Source organism: Antedon mediterranea, chromosome 1, assembly GCF_964355755.1.
Source record: "Antedon mediterranea chromosome 1, ecAntMedi1.1, whole genome shotgun sequence".
Lineage (NCBI taxonomy): Eukaryota > Metazoa > Echinodermata > Crinoidea > Comatulida > Antedonidae > Antedon > Antedon mediterranea.
This window is the reverse complement of record NC_092670.1, coordinates 40837912-40861021: the sequence shown is the minus strand read 5'-3', so window position 1 is coordinate 40861021 and position 23110 is coordinate 40837912. Positions and strand designations below refer to the sequence as shown.

The 23110-nt window shown below is 33.4% G+C and overlaps 4 protein-coding genes across 7 annotated transcripts in view; 3 read left to right on the top strand and 1 right to left on the bottom strand.

Moving 5' to 3' along the window:
- The first annotated feature begins 663 nt into the window (after positions 1–663).
- Positions 664–4872, top strand: LOC140040272 (solute carrier family 25 member 32-like). Its single transcript, XM_072086075.1, has 7 exons — positions 664–813; positions 1021–1171; positions 1496–1581; positions 1848–2020; positions 2291–2404; positions 4028–4173; positions 4565–4872. The coding sequence occupies exons 1-7, from the start codon at positions 699–701 to the stop codon at positions 4683–4685; spliced, it is 906 nt and encodes a 301-aa protein (XP_071942176.1). The 5' UTR covers positions 664–698; the 3' UTR covers positions 4686–4872.
- Positions 4873–5024: 152 nt separating this feature from the next.
- LOC140040265 (T-complex protein 1 subunit alpha-like) lies at positions 5025–10552 on the bottom strand. The gene is made up of 12 exons (XM_072086063.1): positions 10408–10552; positions 9649–9734; positions 9313–9441; positions 9047–9144; positions 8744–8854; positions 8420–8601; positions 7959–8085; positions 7481–7656; positions 7225–7348; positions 6652–6844; positions 5966–6129; positions 5025–5779 (listed from the first exon to the last, which is right to left on the bottom strand). The coding sequence occupies exons 1-12, from the start codon at positions 10475–10477 to the stop codon at positions 5572–5574; spliced, it is 1668 nt and encodes a 555-aa protein (XP_071942164.1). The 5' UTR covers positions 10478–10552; the 3' UTR covers positions 5025–5571.
- A 271-nt stretch (positions 10553–10823) lies between these two features.
- Positions 10824–14199, top strand: LOC140040243 (short-chain-enoyl-CoA hydratase-like). 3 transcript variants are annotated; one of them, XM_072086040.1, is made up of 7 exons: positions 10824–10945; positions 11279–11434; positions 11733–11821; positions 12068–12212; positions 12471–12620; positions 13465–13605; positions 13690–14189. In XM_072086040.1, the coding sequence occupies exons 1-7, from the start codon at positions 10846–10848 to the stop codon at positions 13788–13790; spliced, it is 882 nt and encodes a 293-aa protein (XP_071942141.1). In that variant the 5' UTR covers positions 10824–10845; the 3' UTR covers positions 13791–14189. The 3 variants fall into 3 exon arrangements, with proteins under 3 accessions (XP_071942141.1, XP_071942131.1, XP_071942121.1); XM_072086030.1 differs by having other exon boundaries at positions 11736–11821; positions 13465–14199; XM_072086020.1 differs by having other exon boundaries at positions 13465–14197.
- Positions 14200–19163: 4964 nt separating this feature from the next.
- LOC140040234 (potassium voltage-gated channel subfamily KQT member 1-like) overlaps positions 19164–23110 on the top strand; it is a 95726-nt gene continuing 91779 nt past the window's right edge. For both annotated transcript variants that reach the window (XM_072086011.1, XM_072086002.1), the window contains exon 1: positions 19164–19447. The gene's annotated coding sequence lies outside the window, so the exon portion shown is untranslated. The remainder of the gene's footprint in view (positions 19448–23110) is intronic.

Below are 23110 nucleotides of genomic sequence, written 5' to 3'. Positions count from 1 at the left end.
AATATTCATCATCAAAGCGGCCAATATCGACACTATCGTCCAAATTCTTCTATAATCACATTTAATTTTCCTATTCATATCAATCAGAATTTATTTTTCAAATGTTTGTCTTTAGTTACAATCGTGTTAACAACCCCATCCAATCTCCACGGGTGTCTCATAACCTTCATTTCCATGAGATGATCTCTGTTATTAATGATAACTGTAAACTGTAGCGTAATAACAACGCATTTGATTGGTTCATTCACTGGTGGAATCTTCGAGGCGCGTTCCATCTTACATTACGTCATAAAGTATAAATGACTGACTATGTAATCAACCTCAAGAGCTGATTATACATTTCATTAAAAAAAATAACTTTAAAGTGAAACGTGGAAGTAACTTAATTTTCCAAATTTCTTCTAACAGAAAGATAAATATTATTAATTGACCGTAAATCGATGACAAACGTATTTATATTTCAGGCTCTATAATAAACATTTGAGACAGAAACAAATAAACGATTATAAAGTAATTTAATTTGTCCTTTCTTTAAATAACGTTGTTTTCATTAAAGGAAAGTTAATTAATATGCAAATTATTTGTTTACTTCACGCCGGGGATTCCCCTATTTTGCATCAAACAAAGAGGGCGACAAACAACCAGCATGGTAAAGATGGTAAAATAAAACTTTATGTCATCGTTTTATTTTATATTATATGATGTCTGGACTAAAAGGACTTAATTATGAGCACTTTGTAGCTGGAATCAGTGGTGGTATTCTTTCAACATTGGTTCTACATCCTTTTGATTTACTAAAAATTAGACTTCAAGGTATTTACACATGTTTTTAGAATTCATTTAGCTAGGCTAGAAATTTAGTGATGGACCATATTTAGTGGATTGCGTGGAGGAGAAGCTGACGGTTGACGAGGAATGGAAAGACGAGTACTGTAGGCCTACTATTTAAGTAAATCAACTGGGCATAAAGCAGTAGGTTTTTGTTCTTCTAATTTATTATTTGCCTCTCTCTTGTACTAGTGAATGATGGAATAATTGTTCGTCCCACTTATACCGGCTTTGTTCAAGCCTTTAAATCAATCGTTAGAAAGCAGGGATACATTGGATTGTACCAAGGAGTAACACCAAACATTTGGGGAGCTGGTGCATCATGGGGTTTCTATTTTTTCTTGTAAGTGCAGCAGATAACAAATGTAACATTTTGATTTATTTCTAACATATCTTCTTAGGTGTAATATTACAGTAAAACCCCTTTAAGGAGACACCTTCAGGACCCAACAAAGTGTTCTCTCTTAATTAAAGGGTGTTCCTGAATAGGGGTTCAATGTAATGTTAAAACATTTCCCCTTCTTGTTTTTTGTTGTCAAAGAAAATTGTCCTCTGAAAGCAGAATCCCAAAAAGGGAGGGTTTCTATTGTATATGTATACGTCATGCCTAACAATCCAGTTATAACTGGTTTATCTATTATATGTAATTATTTCTTGTTCATTCCAGTTACAATGCTATTAAAAGTTACATGCAGGGCGAGGAAATGAAATCATTAGGACCAGGACATCACATGTTAGCTGCTGCCCAATCAGGTGAAGACACAATCAATATGTTATACACACAATGCTACAGAATGCAACGGAGTGCAGTGGCGTAACGCAGGGGGAAAAGGCCCCTGGTTTAGAACTCGTAAGGGGCCCTCCAACACTGGATAGTTGCATTGGGCTGCTCATGTTCTGGGACCCCTGTGTTTTGCCAGTGAGCACTCATAGCCGTTACACCATTAATAGAGTGAATGGCGAGGCTTCATTTGTAGTGACCTAAATAACATACTGTAATATGTTTTTTATTTTATCAGGAGTTGTAACATTATTTATAACGAATCCTATCTGGGTCGTCAAGACCCGTTTGTGTCTGCAATATGACGGCGTTAACAATATAGGTGTAGCGTCAAATAGTGCCAAGTATACAGGTATGGTAGATGCACTACGCAAGATCTACCGCTTTGAAGGACTAGGTGGTTTATACAAGGTACACTTCATTTTTCCAACAACACATTAAATGACAAACAGGGGAGTGGGTTAAGCACAAGTATTTACAAACTGAGTGATGAAGAGGGACTGAGTAAAGCACAATTATCTAGCCTTGTTCAGACAATTCGTTCAACATCATTGATATAGAGTAGAGTCAGTTATACAGTTTTCTTTGAGGAAAAAAAGTGATTAAGAGGGACTGAGACAAGCACAAAGTTTAACATAACAGCAAGTTATAATTCATACAGTACTTAAATGATCTGTTTAGGGTTTATTACCTGGCTTATTTGGAGTATCCCATGGTGCATTGCAGTTTATGGCATATGAAGAACTAAAAAAGAATTATGCTTTGTATAAAGGTCAAGAGGTCAATAAGTTGCAAGTAAGTTTGATAAAATTCACATTTAAGTGTATACTTATTGTACTGTAAATCAATTCACATTTAAGTGTATACTTATTGTACTGTAAATCAATTCACATTTAAGTGTATACTTATTGTACTGTAAATCAATTCACATTTAAGTGTATACTTATTGTACTGTAATTCACATTTAAGTGTATACTTATTGTACAGTAAATTCACATTTAAGTGTATACTTATTGTACTGTAAATTCACATTTAAGTGTATACTTATTGTACTGTAAATTCACATTTAAGTGTATACTTATTGTACTGTAATTCACATTTAAGTGTATACTTATTGTACAGTAAATTCACATTTAAGTGTATACTTATTGTACTGTAAATTCACATTTAAGTGTATACTTATTGTACTGTAAATTCACATTTAAGTGTATACTTATTGTACTGTAAATTCACATTTAAGTGTATACTTATTGTACTGTAAATTCACATTTAAGTGTATACTTATTGTACTGTAAATCAATTCACATTTAAGTGTATACTTATTGTACTGTAAATTCACATTTAAGTGTATACTTATTGTACTGTAATTCACATTTAAGTGTATACTTATTGTACAGTAAATTCACATTTAAGTGTATACTTATTGTACTGTAAATTCACATTTAAGTGTATACTTATTGTACTGTAAATTCACATTTAAGTGTATACTTATTGTACTGTAAATTCACATTTAAGTGTATACTTATTGTACTGTAAATTCACATTTAAGTGTATACTTATTGTACTGTAAATTCACATTTAAGTGTATACTTATTGTACTGTAAATTCACATTTAAGTGTATACTTATTGTACTGTAATTCACATTTAAGTGTATACTTATTGTACAGTAAATTCACATTTAAGTGTATACTTATTGTACTGTAAATTCACATTTAAGTGTATACTTATTGTACTGTAAATTCACATTTAAGTGTATACTTATTGTACTGTAAATTCACATTTAAGTGTATACTTATTGTACTGTAAATTCACATTTAAGTGTATACTTATTGTACTGTAAATTCACATTTAAGTGTATACTTATTGTACTGTAAATTCACATTTAAGTGTATACTTATTGTACTGTAAATCAATTCACATTTAAGTGTATACTTATTGTACTGTAAATTCACATTTAAGTGTATACTTATTGTACTGTAAATCAATTCACATTTAAGTGTATACTTATTGTACTGTAAATCAATTCACATTTAAGTGTATACTTATTGTACTGTAAATCAATTCACATTTAAGTGTATACTTATTGTACTGTAAATCAATAAAAGAAACAACTTTAACACAAATATTTCACTTGGGGAATTGTTCCATAATGGAATAGAAACATCCTTTAAGTAGGATTACTTTTCTTTAAAAGTATAAATAACTAAATAGCATTTTATAGTCATTATTATATCCTTTAGTACGTACTTACCTTATGCCAGTTAGCGGTTACATCACAGATTTGTGGAATCCTTTGAGTAAATGCCAATTGATGACTCTTCAAAATGTTGATAATGGTTTAAATTATTTTTTGTTACAATTCCATTGAGCATATGCAATTTTATGCATTCACACAATTTATGTTTGTTTTATGTCAGAATCCCCTAGAGTACATAACATTCGCTGCACTATCTAAGATGTTTGCTGTCGTTACAACTTACCCATATCAAGTAGTTAGATCCAGACTTCAAGACCGACACACCACTTACTCAGGAACACTTGATGCAATAACTAAAACATACCGGTATGAGAATTCTTAGTATGAACTTACCTTAACTTAAACATACCGGTATGAGTATTCTTAGTATGAACTTAACTTAAACATACCGGTAATTTATTCAGTATCTTAATATGAACTTTACAGCTATGGTTTGTCTGGTTTACCGTTCACGTCATGAACACTGTTTGCATAAAAAAACACGGAGTACGGAATATTGATAAAATACATATTCCACCTACCAGCTCAAATCAAAATAAAGCTTATGCCAGATAGCAGTTAGGCATCCTATAATTAGTGATTTTTAGCTGTTGGATGAAGTTGAATTAAAATTTAAAAAATAAAATTTAAAAAATATGTTATAGGTAAACTAAATTGAATGCCTTCAACATAGTTCACTGTTTTTTCTTTTTTTCAGTAAAGAGAGATGGAGAGGTTTCTACAAAGGAATGTTTCCCAACCTGTTACGAGTCACACCAGCTTGCTGTATCACATTTGTAGTTTATGAAAACATGACATATTACCTCAAGAATAGATAGATTAGTGCAGCAGTTTTGCACGAATTTAAACCTAAATTTTATTTATTAATGCATTGATGTTGTCTCTCTATTTATCATTTTATGTAAACATTTATATTCAAGGGGAAGTATTAAATAAAATGAAATTTATGATTACTTCGAAGACCTTATTCAAATTTAGTAACTGTATATTTATACCTCTTTTATATCGCTTGAAGTTTGCACATACCAGGGCGTACACAACAAAAAATGCTGTGTGTAATTCCGGAGTTTTTCTATACGATGTGAAAGGGTACCTAACTACCTACCAATAAAGAAAATGAATGAATCATAAAATGGCGTTCATAAAATAACCAACAATACAGTGCCTTGCAATTATTTATTTCTAGATAGCATCATTGCTTACAATACAAAAAAACACTAACATTGATAAAGTAACTACTAGTTACTGCAACAAATGATTCACTCCTCACCATTGCTGCAGTAATTTCAGTAATGACACCTGTGACCTACAAATATTTGGATTGTTCAACACAGGTGTATAGGTAGGTGGATAATATTAAAATGCACACCATACCAGGTGCTTAAAGTTGATAAACTTAAACATACTAGGAAAGCTGAACCATGTATTTAGATATTTGAACGGTTAACTTAAGATATTGCATTGGCTAATTTAGAACACTAAGCACATCACCACCACACAAATATTGGAGTAAGTTTATAAGCTTTTAAAGGAATTTCATACTCTTGACATGTATAACAATTGAACATAGGAATTACAATTGAATAACATCAAGCAATTCGGCATGTATATTTTAAAATTCAGGATTTCAGTTTGCAGTAATTAAATGTTGGCCCCAGCACGCCCCACCATTTTCTCACTAAATGACCTTTCTGCACCCACTCCTCATCCATTGAGTTCTCCAGCTCGGACAGCATCACTGTACGACTTCTCCTTCTCTTCTGGTGCTAGTTTAATCAAGTCATCAATACGCAGAATTGTGATGGCTGCCTCTGTAGCAAACTTGAGTGATTTGATTTTACAGATACCAGGTTCAAAGACTCCCGCTGTCTTGTTGTCTCGTACTACACCTTCATACAAATCAAGACCAACCCTGAGAGCAAACATAAATAATTATTATTTCTGAGCCTTGAACTAAAGAAATTCAGATCAACAGAATCGTGACAGCCAAAGTGCAGTGGCTGCCTACCATAAATAACACTTTGGACATATCAGTACCATATTTGGGCACAACACACTTTTTGTCAAACTAGTTTGATAGTAATAAGCATGTTCTTACCATTTGAGGTGTGCTTTATCAGCCTTCATTTGTGACAGGTTGTGATAGGCTCTGAGCTTGGCCACCAAGTCAATGGAATCCTTTGCTGCATTCACAGCCAAGATCTTGGGGATAACTAACAATGAATTGGCAAACTCTGCAATAGCTAACTGCTCACGAGAACTCTGTTAAGAACATATAAATAACAAATAAAAACATCGGTTTAATTCTACTCGCCCTTATTTAAACTGCTATTCTATAGTTTAATTCTACTCACCCTTATTTAAACTGCTATTCTATAGTTTCAAATTTCAGATAAACATAAACCAACATTAACAATACCTGTCTCTAAAACTATAAAACATAACTTCACAAATAACAAATAACAGGGCTGGCATTATCAATTATGTTGTTTAATTCATTTCTTCTTTATACTGGCGACGACCTCTTTAGTCAAACACTGTTCTCTCAGAAAGCCCAGTATTTGTAGAATTTAAAGACTGAAACACACTTAGGCTTTATTTATCAAACCAGCTCATATTATAGAATAGAATTGGTTATCCAAGATTGAAGAAAAAATTGAACAATATTTGCTTAGATTATTTTGAAAACTGATGATGATTTTTTGCTAGACAGGTTAGACAAGATAAATCTAAACCCATAAATACTATACCACCAGATGCTAAAACATGACCCAAATAACTTACCAATGAGGTTGCCAGGTTTTCCAAGTAGATGGAAAGAGCAGCTTCCACTGCGCCTCCTCCTGGTACCACTGTTTTACTTTCCAATACTCGTTTAATAACACACAATACATCATGGACTGATCTCTCCATCTCATCACATTGGAAGTCATTGGCGCCACGTAGAATCAGGGAGGCTGCACTCTTTACTTTGGGGCTGCAAATAAATTTATTATTTTTTAATTTTCTTTATTCAATCAATCGTAATATTTTTTTTGCCATATAATAATGATAACCATAAGAACATGTATAGTACATTTCTACAAAAAAATATTAATTATAAATATACATATATTTATCTTTGCTGTCGTGTAAAAGTTTTTCAACTTTGTAAATATCGGACATCCTTAATTTCTGATTTTCAAGAAATTCTTGTACTTCAAATGCATTTTTTTTATAGTAAAAATTAAGTTGAGCCCTGTGGACCTCAAGACAAGTTTGGTTTGTTGTAGATGGTCAACTGTATAAGCAATTTTGATGATATTATTGAAAAGGTTGTATGTATAAGCAATAGAAGTCTTAAGCATGCAGACTTACTTTTTGACAAGGATAAGTTCATCATCACAAACTCTTTCTTGTACTACAGCTTCAGCATGACCCAACATGCTGGCATCAAAGCTCTCTTCACCTTCCAGGTTAGCTAGAGTTACCAATAATTGTGCTGCAAAAAAAAATAAATTAGAAATATTAATATAGTTTGTTTTTGTTCCACTTTCTTTTCTTGCAACATATTTTATTCTATGTCAAAAAATGATTTAAAAAGCAACAGATAAAACTTGAAAACACCCCCTACCTCCTGTAGCTTTAGCAATTCTCTTTAAGTCCTGCTTCCTACACCGTCTAACAGCCATAGCCCCAGACTCTACAAAGTACTTAAGACAAAGATCATCGATGCCACCGGTGGTCAGGATCACATTTGCCCCGGCGTTAATAATCTTCTGAATTCGTTCTTTGGTTATGTCAGATTCTCTGTCAAAGATGCATTACCAATTGATTACATTATATTTAAATAATAAACAATTATGTAATTAATAATTTGTTCAGAAAATATATTGTATCAAATAAAATACAGAGAAGGTTCATGGGGATAAAGAACACATGTGTTTGGTATGACATCATCCATATATGGGCACATATTATTTAGTTAGGTATATCACTACCATATTTGGGCACATCACACTTTTTTTGTCAACTTTGTTAGTGTGGACAGAGCTTAAGGGATGATTTGTGTGCTAAAATAAATGAATAACTTAAAACTATAAAATACCAACCTTTGCCTGATAGCATCTAACTTTTCTGGGTCATCAACAATAACATGTACACCAAGATGCATTTTTGCTTTCTGTAAGCTAAAGTCAAGACACGCAATCTTAGCGTTCTGGATTTGTTTCTTCATTGCTACAAAATAAAATAACATTTAGTTATTAGAAAATAGTTTTAGTTAATTAGTAGTAAATCATGTGGCTGGAGTGTGGATTATAATTTAAAATATTTAAGATAATAATTTGCAGTAAATTTCCATTATTCAGTGATTTTCTGAATTCTGGAAATTGCTTCCCTAAACGGAATTAAGGTTGGCATAAATTTGGCAAGTCACAGGGTTGGTTAAGCCTATAGAGTAACTGGGGTGATGGACTGATTGACTTTAAAAAAAAAAAAAAATTAAATTTAGATATAGACAAAAAAATGTATAGATATTATTTTATTCCCCTAAATCTAAATAAAATGTTACCTTGTGATGCAACGGTGCAATTAAGTGCATAACCATTGATTAGTTTACTCTCAGTAGCACTACGTCCATGTGCTTTCAGTATGTTGATAGCTTTTATTGGGTACCTAGAGTTGCCTTTGGCATCAGTTGTCTTGATTGCCATTGTTGCATCAACCAACAAGTTAGACCAGAATTCATTATCCCTAAAAAAAATCACAATCCATACTTGTTTTTATTTTTTAATTTGTTATCATTGAACATTGGTTTACAGGAACATACAGTAGGTACAAATACTTTTGGTGTTGGGAAAAATAAGCAAATACTTAAACATGAGCAGTTACTTACCTGCCAATTAGTTTAGATGACATAGTGGTTTTAGCTGCATTGATTACACTTTCTCTACCAAGATCTTCTGTACTTATTGTAAGATGTTCTTGGATGTACTTGCATGCCTCCCTTGATAAAGCAAGAATATTAACAATTTAGAAAACTTTGTGATTGTTCTTTCTTTTCTTTCATTTATATGTTGCGTTAGTTTTGTTTTAAATTGGAATAAAAACTCTTTTGAAAGTTTACTCAAGGTTTGTCAAGGTCATTGTACAGTACCTCTGTCTGTGCAACTAACTATCTGTTTGAGTGCATACTTACTTGCAAGCAAGTCGGTATCCACTGATGATGGTTGTTGGGTGGATCTTCTGTTTTACTAATTCATCTGCATGTTTTAGAAGCTCAGCAGCTATGATTACCTAAAAAGAAAACATATAAACATTATTTAAAATGTTAATTTTTTACAAATGCAGGATTCATGTAAACATATTTGCAGTCATAGTTTACACTTGCAAACCTATGCATGTATTAACCAAAATGAGAAAGCCAAGTGAGCAAGCAATGTTGTCAAATTATTAAATTCTTACCACTGATGTAGTTCCATCTCCAACTTCTTGATCCTGCAAATCTGCTAATTCTACCAGAACCTTGGCAGCTGGATGCTCTACTTCCAACAGCTTAAGAATTGTGGCGCCATCATTTGTGACAGTTACATCCTGTCAATCAAACAAATATGATTTACACAATATAAAGCTGTCTACACTATCAAACTTTATGTGACAAAAAATGTGATGTGCCCATATATGGACATGATGATGTCATATCACTATCATATTTGGTCATATCACTAGCACATTTGAGCATATCACTACCATATTTGGGCACATCACACTTCGTTTGTTCAGAGATTTAAAGCAACTTACCCCAACATCATCCACCAGCATCTTATCTAGCCCCACTGGTCCAAGAGAGCTCTTGACAATGTTGGCTACTGCTGCTGCTGCCATGACTGTAGGTAAACAAAATGTGGATTATTATTTTTTTTAAATTTAATTTATTTAGCCAAGGCCTTGGCCTAGCCTAGATCTAGACTAAAAATAAAATAACTTTCTAGGCCTAGTTAATAACCTACTCAAACACAGTGTAATTTGTTTTTTAATTATTTATTCAGTTTCTGAAGTTCACAAAGGTAACATTCAATGCAGAAAAGTAAAACAAAAAAATATTTTCATGTTAAAAATTATACGCAAATTATATTATTAACTTTAATCTTTATTTAACTGCTCTCCAAGGCTTCAAGCTTAATTATTATTTTTTTTTTTTTAATATTTAATAATAAAAAAGAAAACATTTTTAAAAATTATTAATTAATTTAAATAAATGTTTAAATGTTTTTTGTTTTGTTCATTGCCTACTAAAATATTGTATCTGTGTACAGCAACACTAGCTTACTGGTGTTTAAGCCTAACCCCTGAACCAGCCTCAAATTTGCATGGCTATCGGGCTGGAAACGCCTTGTCCTCAACGAATTCTAGAATATTCCCCCAACGTTCGATGGGCTAGGCCTACGTTACGCATGGATGATCATCGGAGAGGTTAACGGAAATTGTCATAAAATGCTTAAATATTATGATCTGATTAAAATGTTACAATGGTAAAATAGCACAGAAATTTAAACTAACCATTTTGAGTGCGAACAGTTGCACCAGTTGTCCTTTCTCCACCTACAACAAGGGGTTTTGTAGTCGACATCTTCAAATTTGATGCGGTATCACCGGTCGTCGCTTAGTAATCGAGCATGGGAAAATTATCGAAAGACCTCTCGCGATGATTCCCCCTCAGCAGAGAGGGCTCGTGCTCAAATCCAGTCGCTGTTTTATTTAGCAAAATGCATTTATCCTATTATTTTTTTTTATAGACAGCAAAATCTATCAGAATTCTTTTAAATTAACAGATAAACATGTTTCAGAATAAATTAGGAGAAGAAGATAAACGCATTATTATTATAATTGATGAAAAATATGTTCATGTTTCTGGACAAAAGACTAGTATAAACTTTTATAATAAATTGAGGGCAGTAATCATGAATCAGTCAAGCATGCAAATAAATAAATAAAAAGATGTTGCAGCACAGCTTTCAAAATTCAAGATTTCACAAGCTGTTTCCAAAATTGTATTCTTTTATGAACTATAGGACAAAGAGAATGGCATCAACATTAGGTGAACTGTGCATTATACTAGATAGCACAATATAGGTCCTAGGCCTACTCTAGGTTAGCTAGCTAGGTAGGCTAGCCAGCCTAGCTAGTTTAGGGCCGCCTACTACTTCACAGTCACACACAAATAATTGATGAGGCCTGCCTTTCACTCATCAATCAAGTAGGCCTAGCCTAGGGCCTAAAACACAACACCATTACCAGGACCTTAATAATACAGACATAATTGCCTTTCTTTCCTTAACCTATGGCGACATGCATATGACATAATAATATAATAATACGAATTACAATTTTTTTAAATAAGAAAAATAAAAAAATGTATTATTTTTTATAGTTGAAACAAAAAGAGATGGAAAAGTATTTTTGATAGCAATCAACAGACCTTCTCACCGAAATTCTGTAAATCTAGAAACGGGCCGACAACTACTTGATGCTTTTAAACAATTTGAATCTAATGATGAAGTTTCTGTTGCAGTGTTTTATGGAAAAGGTACAAGATTCTAGATTGGTTGGTGGAATGGAAATTCATTTTGCTTGGCACAATTAAAAGACAATAAAACTATAAGAAAAATACATCAAATTGCACAAACGCTATAGGCCATTGATAAAATATGGTTAATAGGCCAAACAAACTTTAATATAGTGAACAATTAGGAATCATTCAGAATTGTATACCGAGTGTAAATCAAAATTTATTTATATTATACAAACGATAAAATTCCATTACAGTTTAGGGAGTGGGTGGGTGCGTGAGAAGAAGAATGGCATTTCAATATTTTCTTTTTCAGAAGGTAACTTTTGTGCCGGTTATGACCTCAAGGAATTAGCATCATGGGATACGACTAACCAAAAATCATCAATCCCATATGCACCAATGGTATATCAATTATTTTCAGAAATTTATAGTTTTAATTACAATTTTCTTTTGTTTACATTAAAAAATGTTGTTACAATCATTAATGTGCAGCTATTACTTCCATTAAAAATTCAGTACAAGTCTGTATCCAAGGACCGGCAAGAAAGGTTTCAAGGGCTTGAATGAACACCCCTATTCAGTGGCTAGAGTTTGACACCTTCCTGGGCTGATCAAATTCTTAATACTGTATAATCTTTTACTATGTAGGGTCCATCCAAGACGGTCTTCAAGAAGCCTATCATTGCTGCTATTAGTGGGTATGCAGTTGCTGGTGGTTTGGAGTTAGCATTGATGTGTGACTTAAGAGTAGCAGAAGATGATGTCACACTTGGAGTATTCTGTAGAAGGTTTGGTGAGATTTTGTAAATGGCTATTGCTAGCTGCTAGTCATCCCTAGGTGAACCTAAGGAGGGGCCAAGGCACCCCCCATACATTTTGAAATTAATAATGCAAAAGATAGCACTTCTTTTATTTATAATTAATGCCTTATTTCAAAATCCTGGATTCGCCACTGACATCTCTGCTTTAATAAAAACCCTTGAATCAAAATAAGGTAATATATTAGCAATATTTTCACAACATAAATTTTAAAATTTATTTTAATTTGTAGGTGTTCCATTGATTGACGGTGGCACAGTACGTCTTCCACACATCATAGGCCTTTCCAGGGCTTTGGACCTGATACTATCAGGCAGAGCTGTGAAGGCTGATGAAGCTCTTGCTATGGGTCTAGTTAATAGAGTTGTGTCAAAGGGCAATGGTAAGTGTCAAAGGGCAATAGTAAGTAGGTTATGAAGACAGGGAGTGGAAAATGTCTCTACCCTGAGAACAATACTACTTATTACTATATAATATTTCCACAGCTACCCAATGCACAGATTGCCAGTTACTTATTACTATATAATATTTCCACAGCTACCCAATGCACAGATTGCCAGTTACTTTAATACAGGCATCTTAAAATGTTGGTAGCAGGTTATAACAGTCATACTAAATTAGTATTATATAATATTTTCATTTGATTAATTATCATTCTTCCATCTATCAAATTATTTATTATTATTGTAACGGCATATATCACACACATTGAGGCTAGGTAAACAACTTTGACATGGCAGGATATTAAAAATATCATTCAATACAAAATTCAATAAATTCTAATATCTTTTAAGTCGCCTATATTTATCATCACCCTTATTTTTTAAAAACTGTGGAATTTGATACTTGAAGTCTCATACCTGGGTTCATTAGTAATATAGTTGACATAATTACCTAAATTAAATTGCCCATGGTTCGTCTACGCAATAGTATTATGATAGCAGACAGATACAGTAAGTCACTACGGCCAAAATGATTTACTATGCTCTTGAAGTTTGGCAAATTGTACGCCCATTGAACATACAGAACGACCATTGCAACTTGCTTACCATTCAGTTTAGTACAAATACTTAAGCCCTCTACTTTTCTGATAAAAAAAGTTTTTTTTTTATTTAAGTCTTTGGGTAATTGAACCCACCAAACATGAATGGCTACCATTAGGTTACATTAAGTACATACTTAAGTACAAATTAAACCAGGTTATGATGTACATTATTTTTTTATAGCTTTAAAAACAGCTGTTGAATTAGCCAATGAGATTGCATCATTTCCTCAAGAGTGTATGCTCGCTGATCGACGGTCTTGCATGTATGCGATGTATGATATGCAGACACTAGAGGGAGCTATGCAATTTGAACATAATAATGGTAAGATTCAGGCAAGCAGAGAAGCACAAATAAAAAATGTTGTTTCTAAAAATGAATGTAAACAATTTTCAACTATTTCTGTAGGTAAAGGAATCATTCATCAAGAGTCTATAGAGGGCGCTGGAAAGTTTGTTAAAGGTTCTGGAAGAAACGGATCTTTTTCAGATTGGAAATCAAAGCTTTGAGTGTTTGCTATTAAGAATATTAACCATTAAACAACAAGAATTTAAACTTCTAGATGGTTTATGCTTTCCATAAGTGATATTAGGAGGCAAAGAGTGTTACTTATGCCTCCTCTCATAGGTTGTGTGTCGAGTCATATGTTCGTTTAAAAATGTTTGAGTGTTGAACTTGAAACAATGTGATAGATAAAAAATTCCATGTGGTTAATGATAAACCCAAGACCTTGGCACAATTTATAGCTTGCCTGTCAGTAATGTGGCCAGTGGTATAGCTTGCCTGTCAGTAATGTGGCCAGTGGTATAGCTTGCCTGTCAGTAATGTGGCCAGTGGTGCAACGAAGAAGTTGTTCCTGCAATATACAAATTAAAATCATGACAAATTAAATTACAAAGATTTTGACTGCATTGTTTGCATATTTGTTTGTATTATTGTACAATGCATTACAGAATACAAAATAAATTTGTAAATACAGTAGAAATGTTTTGTAAATACAGTAGAAATGTTTTGTTTTATGATATTTTCACTCAATCCAACATCAATTAAACTTTAACCAAGGTTGTTTTTCCCAGCACAATTAATTACATTATTTATACAAGGTTTGTGGCGCTGTATTGTCAGAAAAATCCTGAACATGATTTGAACCAAGGACCCTGGCATTGGTAAGCAAGCATGTCGACCACCAAGCCACACAACAAAAACTGCGAATCTACTAACTAATCTCCATTTTTATTAAACAATTTAATAATAAATAATAATATGCATAGGGTGTTCTATCTCCCACAAGATCTAAGAGCGCCCTCAAAGTAATCAGCGGCAAAACTAAAATTATCTTTACACTTATCGTGTTCGTTTTGTTTCCCACTAGAACGTAACGCAAGGACGTAAACGCAACGCAAGCGTTTTAACCAATGACAAGCGAAGTTAACAAGCGAATAATTCGATTGCGTTGCGTTACGTCCTTGTGTTGCGTCGCTAGTGGGAACCACGCTTTAATAAATAATATTTCTAAAATGAAAGTATTCTGATTGGATACATTTTCGTTACGAATAAAAATGAGAAAAATGTGTGAAAAAAGGTCATCCAAGAAATACTTCCTACTATGTCATCTTCGCAGATATGACGTAGCGTAATGCTTGTTTCCTACTAGAAACGCAACGTAAGGACGTAACGCAACGTATTTGACCAATCATACAAGCAATGGATTATCCGATTCGGATTTTGCTTTCTCATTGTTCGACTCGCCTGCATTGCGCTTACGTCACGGGTGCGTTACGCCCCGAGTGGGAACCAAGTTGCGCGCTTACGTCTTTGCGTTACGTCCTAGTGGAAACCAAGTTGCAAAATTACGTTTTTGCGTTACGTCGGGAACCAAGCTTAAAGCGTGGTTCCCACTAGCGACGCAACGTAACGCAATCTACGCAACGTAAGAAAATTCCCTTACAATAATGGTGTTTTCCCCCGCCTGCGTGAAATCAAACCTACGATTTTTGCAGCACTGTTGCGTCGTCGGTTCCCACTTGTGATTACGCAATACAGCACTTTGCGTCGATACGTCGCTGCGTTACGTTGCGTTGCGTTTCGTTCTAGTGGGAACCACGCTTTATAAAACCTCCGTCCGTAGGCCACTACCGACCAAAATTTAATTCAAAATATATTCCTTTTTATCGAACTTGAAAATACTGGTATAATGATGCGTCGTGTCTTTACAAGCAGAAGACACAATTTGCGAACACGATAGGCTTATGTTTTAATTTCCAGATTTCGGCACATTAATAGGATTTATATACATTTTGTTTTCAACATACACTAATGAGCATATAACGATCAAACTGAAACATCTCACCACCTACAGGGGAACAATTCAAGCGGCAGTTAAGTGACAATAATGAGTTAAATGTCATTGATACTTTACGCGTCACAATGACACTTAGCGCGTACTCTTTGTTTGCGGATGTCGCGTCACACGCAATACAAGAGAAACCCATCTTCAATTACTTTTGAAATAAGAATTCCAAGAATTAATTGACTTAATGGTGTTGAGGTGCATTTGATGACGTATTGTCGACGCGCTGTGCAGCTGATCCTGGGGGTTAATATCCACATGATCAGTGACTACAATTATTGTAATGGTTGGTAATGGTGATGATCATAACAATGTAGAACGAGGCGATAAATGAATGGGGATAGAAAGATAAAAACAGCGGGCAAAATACGACGATGTGCTGGGAGAGAATGACAACAATCGACGGTCACGTGTATACAGATGGACTGTTTTGATGGTTGTGGTAGTGGTGCTTGTGATGGTAAATGGTGGTGATGTTGTGGTGATGGTTGCGGTAGTGGTGATTATGGTTGTGATGGTGGTGGTTGTGATGGTTATGGTGGTGGTGGTTGTTGTGGTGATGGTTGGTGGTAGTGGTGATTATGGTTGTCATGGTGGTGGTTGTGATGGTTATGGTGGTGGTTGTGGTTGTTGTGATGGTGGTGGTGGTGGTTGTGGTGGTTGGTGGGGAGGTGATGAGGAGTAATGTTTGAATACCGAGCAAGGACAAGGGAAACACGACGCAGGCGATGAGATTGAAGATGATGACAAAACGACGAAAATACGACGACGGAGACGAAACTACGAAGCTGGCCTTCAATTTGACAATGACATGAGGATGATGAGAATTAGAAAAATATATATGAAGCTAAAACAACGATGAACGGCATCGAACGACGGCATAAACTACACAAAATAAAATAGACTGCATTCAATAACAGATTAGATATACTGCCTTCCGATTATGTTAACCTGTCATAAAATACATTATGATGATAACGATGGTGATATTCTGTGAATGTGCTAAATGATATATTTGTAATCATTCATGCGAATGAAGTTAGTACTGCTTTCTGTAAAAAATTGATTGAAAAAGTATACCCTTAGACGAAGGCGCCAATGATTGTCTTTACTAGTCACGTGATACAATATGTTTTTTTTGGAATCACAGAATAACTGATTGAAAACTTCCTTTTAAGAGCTGAAACTTCATTAATATCCTCTCCGGAATAAAATTTGGCATGGTCGTCCATTTAAAGATGACCTGTCGGACAAGCCGACTCAATTACTCTGTCTATATATGACGAATTACCATTGTATTACGTATTATTGATTAATTATCTGCAAGCACCAGCTCTGATCCGCATTGCCGCCAAAACAATTATGGCTTAAGCTGCATTCACATGCACACGACTGCTCCCACTTGGACGCAGCAGCACAAGGACGTACATAAGCGCGCCGCAAGTAATTGACCAATCAAAAGCGATGGATAATCCGAACTGTCGCGTCGTGACGTGATTGGTCAACATTTGCGTTGAGTCTACGTTGCGTGGGAACAAAGTAGCTTACAATATATTCACATGCACACGACGATATTTTATACGGTATTTATTATAAATTATGCAATATATATCTTGCGATAATTAATGTACAATATTTTACAAACGTGTTGAAATGAATCAATGTGTGTGTTCGTCATGCTAGGACATCGTACGGCTGCTGCTGCTACGTATTTAATCATTGTTGTTATTTTTATCATCATCGCTAGGCCCTGTGTATTGCTGTTTAAAGAGAAATAATTTAATCGGTTTTGGGATTCCTGCCACCATTTCTATTGTATTACATCATATAAATGTCATTTTAATGCAATGTTTTGGCTAAATGTGTCTTACTTTAGAAATCAATTTTAAATTTAGGCAAATTTAGCCAAAACATTGCATTGCAACAAAATAAATTAAAGGAAAACAAACATCGTTCTGTTGTCTGTTTCGTGTCGTCGTGAGTCAGTGTCATGATTTGGACCCGGTCTCTGTGATTAGTAGGCAATGACACTAAAGATGTTTGGTTCCATGAACTGCTGTCATATTAATCGCCGCCCGAAATGATGACACTACTCTTCTTAAAAACAGTGACGTAACATTCCATTGTATTGCCATTAAAATACTTTGTATAAGTCTAAATAGATTTATAACAGAATTTCCAGAATTCTACGTAGTTTCGATTTTTATATGTTTCCATGCCAACGCTGTGAATTTAGTTAATGACATTGCAATAATGTGTTCACGACATGATTCAGTATTGCCATGGTTACCATAAGCATTTGACCCGCGTGTTCGATAGTGAAATTAATGGATGATTCGTGTTTTAAAGCGTCTCTGTTTTTTGTCGCAATTTAAGATCTCTTAAAATTGATAAGTTAAAAATGAAATACATGTTACATAATGATACATTATTATCAATTACTCAATTAAAAATATGTTATTTTTATTATATTTTTGCCTATTGTCTGTGTACAAATCAGAAGGTTAAACAGATTTGAATTAAAGCTCACAGATTACTTACTTTCTCTATAACGCCATTCTATGAATTTTTTGGCTATTTTTACTAAATTAAAAAATGCCCATTTATTATAACATAATTACTTAATATTACCCAATACACATTAAAGCTGCATACGTCGTATTGTCGTAAAGTGCGGTATTAGACTTTAAATAACCTCCTTAATAGAATGTACTTTATTTTAAACGGTATAATTTCCGTATTTCAATAGTGAAGATGATCAGTGAGGAAATATGAATCCAACGCTATTGATTTGAGAATACAATCAGCAGTCTAAACTGCCTTAACAATCAGGGAATTATATAACAGTACTTCTTACAATTACGTAAGTTTGTACTTATTGTAGAAAGTAAATAATATTTGGTATTAGGCCTATCTATCCTATCAAATATCGGTAGTAAAACAACATATGACTACAGTATATATATGTCTATATCCCCATTCAATCTGCTCATGAATCCGGCCGCCATTCATATAGATACGATCATAATATCATCATGTTATTTTGTCGTATTTAACTGGGAACTTTCGATAATAATATTACGTTTTTTATTCCTTGTTTAGTTACAGATTTAAAGTTCAAAATTTAATTTTGGCTGTCAAATACCCCTCGCCAAAGTCTTTTTAATTGTTTTTTTTTATAATGACCATCAAAATAATTAATAATTAACAGAGATTCGGCAGCTAAAAGTTTGTTTAAATTTTACAAGTTTGGATTCGTCTATTAACACTCACCATTAACTGGGGTTAAATCACGACGAACGGACCTCACTTAATTTACCGTAATTTAATTGATTAAAAGTTACACATTTCTACATAATATAAAATTAAACAATATCAGGTAGGTGAATGCAAGAAATATATTATTTACACCTCATAATTCATACTAAAATGTATGTAAACTACCCTATTGTATAATCGAATCTCCCGAGTGGGTGTAAACAATCAAAAGGTCTGTCGGGTCGGCTCGTCCATTTGAAGTGAGACAGTGCAAGAGACACAGGTTTCAGAATAATTATGAATTAAAATTATTTTGGTTTACTTCTCAAACCACGTCGTTCTCTAGTAGTGGATCTCTTACAGTCATAAGTAAGCTGATTTATGGTATACCATTAACGTCGGATGCTGTACACGTACAAACTCAAGGATAGAAGGACTACACATTGAATGCTGCTAGCTAGCCTTCCCTTTGTGAAAGTTGAACAGCCACACGCGCCAAATATTATCCAGACAACACTTTCTTTAATCTTGTATGCGCACGAGATGAGATAAAAAAAAGTAAGTAAAATAGCAATACTTTTCTTATTATGAGTACGTAGTTTTAGCCAAGATATGGATAAATAAATTTAATACGTCTGGAATTCACTCCCCCCACAAATTAAACACTGCTCAGTCTTCTGTTGCCTTATTTAAAAAATTGCTCAAAACTCATTTTTTCGACCACTAACAATACATGCCCAGCGCCTTTGATTTTGTACCTCGGTCTTTGAATTGACGCTTTATAAATTTTGATATAATAATAATAATAATAATAAGCATTAAGTAAAACTGACAATGACCTTGAGATTCGTTGTAACTATGAGTCTTAAGTTTATGAGTAACATGCATTTTTGTGTTCAACCTTTTCTGATCCTCTGACTAAATACTACTACTACAGACAGATACATTACAAATACATTACAGTACTCCACAGTACAGTATATGTTCTGCCTTGTAAACAAGGCCCAGGCTTAGCTCACAGGTTAATTATTAATTTATAAAACGTTCTTTTTTGTACAAACAGCAGATTTACCACAGCAGTAGATTTAAGTTCATTTTTATTTATTTGAGTAGGTTAACAATGGTGGTACTTAACTGGTAGGCCTTTTAGGTTAATTTAATCAATTATGTATGTCCAATCAATACATGAGATGTAGTGCATACAATACATGAGATGTAGTGCATACAATACATGAGATGTAGTGCATATGTTATGCGCGATTTGAACGATTTGTGCAATTTAAAATTGCGCAAAGAATTCCTTGCGCAATTTGAATTGAAACATCTGTTTCAAATTGCGCAAGCAACGTATTAAATTGCGCAAGTAATCTGCAAATTGCGCAAGGTTTTTCGACAGATTGTGAAATCATGCACACCCATATTTTCATAGTAATTTCTAAGAATGATTCAAAATTAAAGATAATATCGCATTTCCTTATTTTAGTAGTGAAAATATTGTTATTGTTAGCATACCGTCGAAGACCCGACAAAGGACCACAAAGGTGGTGTTCCCGGCGGGCAGCTAATACTACTCTAGCCAAAGATGCTCTAGCCTACTGTATGGCTATGTTTTGATAGCAAGTCTAAACGTTGGTGGCGGTAGACAATGTTGTGTATTACTACATTAATTTTTGTTATTTTTACATTTATTTTGATTTATTTTAAGTTGATAATATTAAGTGATAATATTATTTAATTGTGTATGCCATTGATGTTGTGTATTATACACATGTTATCTTCGCATTTATTATGTTTCATTTTAAGTTCAAATTGCGCATAACACATACAATACATCTCATGAGATGTAGTGCATACATCTCATGAGATGTAGTGCATACATCTCATGAGATGTAGTGCATACATCTCATGAGATGTAGTGCATACATCTCATGAGATGTAGTGCATACATCTCATGAGATGTAGTGCATACATCTCATGAGATGTAGTGCATACATCTCATGAGATGTAGTGCATACATCTCATGAGATGTAGTGCATACATCTCATGAGATGTAGTGCATACATCTCATATAATAATTGCCTGTGTATTAGGCCTACTACTAGTACTACTAACACAGGGAAATTTGAGGAAAAAAAACAACCATAGCCTTCCCCCCTTCCTCATAATGATCTGCACCAGCCTTCTGAAAATGCTAGGAAAACATCTGTCATTTCCAGATATTGTTACCTTGATTGTGCAGCCAAAATTCTGCAGGTCCCTGAATCAGCTTTTGTATTACAGTATCATAATGTTGTCAAAGCCATAGACGATATGTAGATATAATGAACTGTGATGATGCGTCTAAGGCATGCCTAATGCTGCCTTTTGTCATAATTATACTTAAGTAAGCAATTAAGACTCAAGCTAGACTTAGTTATAGATCAAGTCATAATAACAATAATCTTTATGTCCTAATAAATCAATATATCCATATTCCATCTTATTTTTGGAGTAAAAAAATATTAATCAACTGACTTAAGCTTGTTGGATATTAGTCAAATTTGCCAAATCCTAGAAAACGCTGATTATAAAATACATCGTCCTTAATTAAGGTTCTATGAATTCAAATTTGTTGTTACTTATCATCATCTTAAACAAAATAATTCCATGTGACGTTTTTTTTTTCATGAACATGCAATTCTCTAAACAAAGTCTTTTTTTTATAAAGAGAAAAAATCCTGACATCCGACAGGATTTTAACCCAGATTCCTGTTAACCATGTATCATACCACCAAGCTACAACTCCTCTATACTGTATTCATGTATTTATATCAGAAACAAAACACATGACACAGAATTCTCTACATAACCAATTATAGTTTTATTGTCTTTGCAAATGGAAATATTTTTGTTTTCAAGAGAAAAACTCCTGACATCTGACAGGATTTGAACACAGATTTCTGGTAATCAAGCATTATACCACCAAGCTATAACTCTCACATAACAAACACATATACAGAATACACAAAATGCTGAATTGTGGGTGAAAAAAAAACATTTCCTGAAAAAAAAAACCTGACTTAGGATTTGAACCAAGGAACCTAGGAACCAAGCTTAACCACATTAACTCTATAACAAAAATTTCTTTTTGTAAAAACCAAACAATTATAAGCGAACTTACAGAACGTTTCGAAACCTGACAAGTTTCTTAACTACTTACCTGACTTACCTTACCTTAACTACTTAAGTTCGCTAATACTTTTTTTTGGTTGTTACAAAAAGAAATCTTTGTTATACCTTTGTAAAACCAGATGAAATGTTATTAACGCATTAACTCTTATAATTCAAGAAGAGCACATCTTCTGTGTTTTGTTATTTTTCTTCTTTATTGTTATTCCAATTAAATGGGAAAATGCATTAATGTAACTAGATGTTCATTAAGTTTGAAACGAAGATTTATTGATTTTTACCGTAAAAAAATTCCTAATGAATGTTTCAAGTCTAAATTGTTTTCTATCAAAACCATTTTCAATTTAAATCTACTCTATTGAATTTATAAATTATCGGACGTTGATTGTTGCTTTTTCTGTTGCTTCAATTTTTTGCAGACTCGTAAATTCATATTAAATTGAGGAAATATATTTTGGAAGGAAAACTTATTAAATGTCAAAATAATCTTGTTATCTCACATGCAATGTTTTATTTTGTCAACATGTCTTATTGTGTTTCCCCATAAAAAATATGATTTTCAATATCTATTTGCAACAATAATACTCAGTATATTATCTTAATCTGAAAAAAAAACGGGAAAAAAAAGGTTTTAAGAGGCCTTGCATGTAGATATTAAATATTCATTTGTCCTTCAGGTAAAAGAAATGACATTTGGTTGTCCTCATCATTTGTCTGTATCGTTAATTTTGAATAATTTTTTTCCTTCAGATTTTTTTCTAAGTGTCGTGATGAGTTATGAATAAAAAGAAAAAAATTTGAAAACTTAAACTTTGATTTAAAGATGATTGATTTCATTTGGCATATTGGCGTCTTACCAGTAAATAACTATTATGTTTCGCAACAGATGACTTTTGATTCACATAAACATTAACCTTTTTAATCATGTAATGGTAATAAATGTCAATTTGGCGGTAACATTACCAGTACATTTATAGTCTGATGGATGAAAATAAATGATTGTTTTGTGACGATGTAAATGAGCTCAGATTTTAGAAAGAATTCTTGATTAAA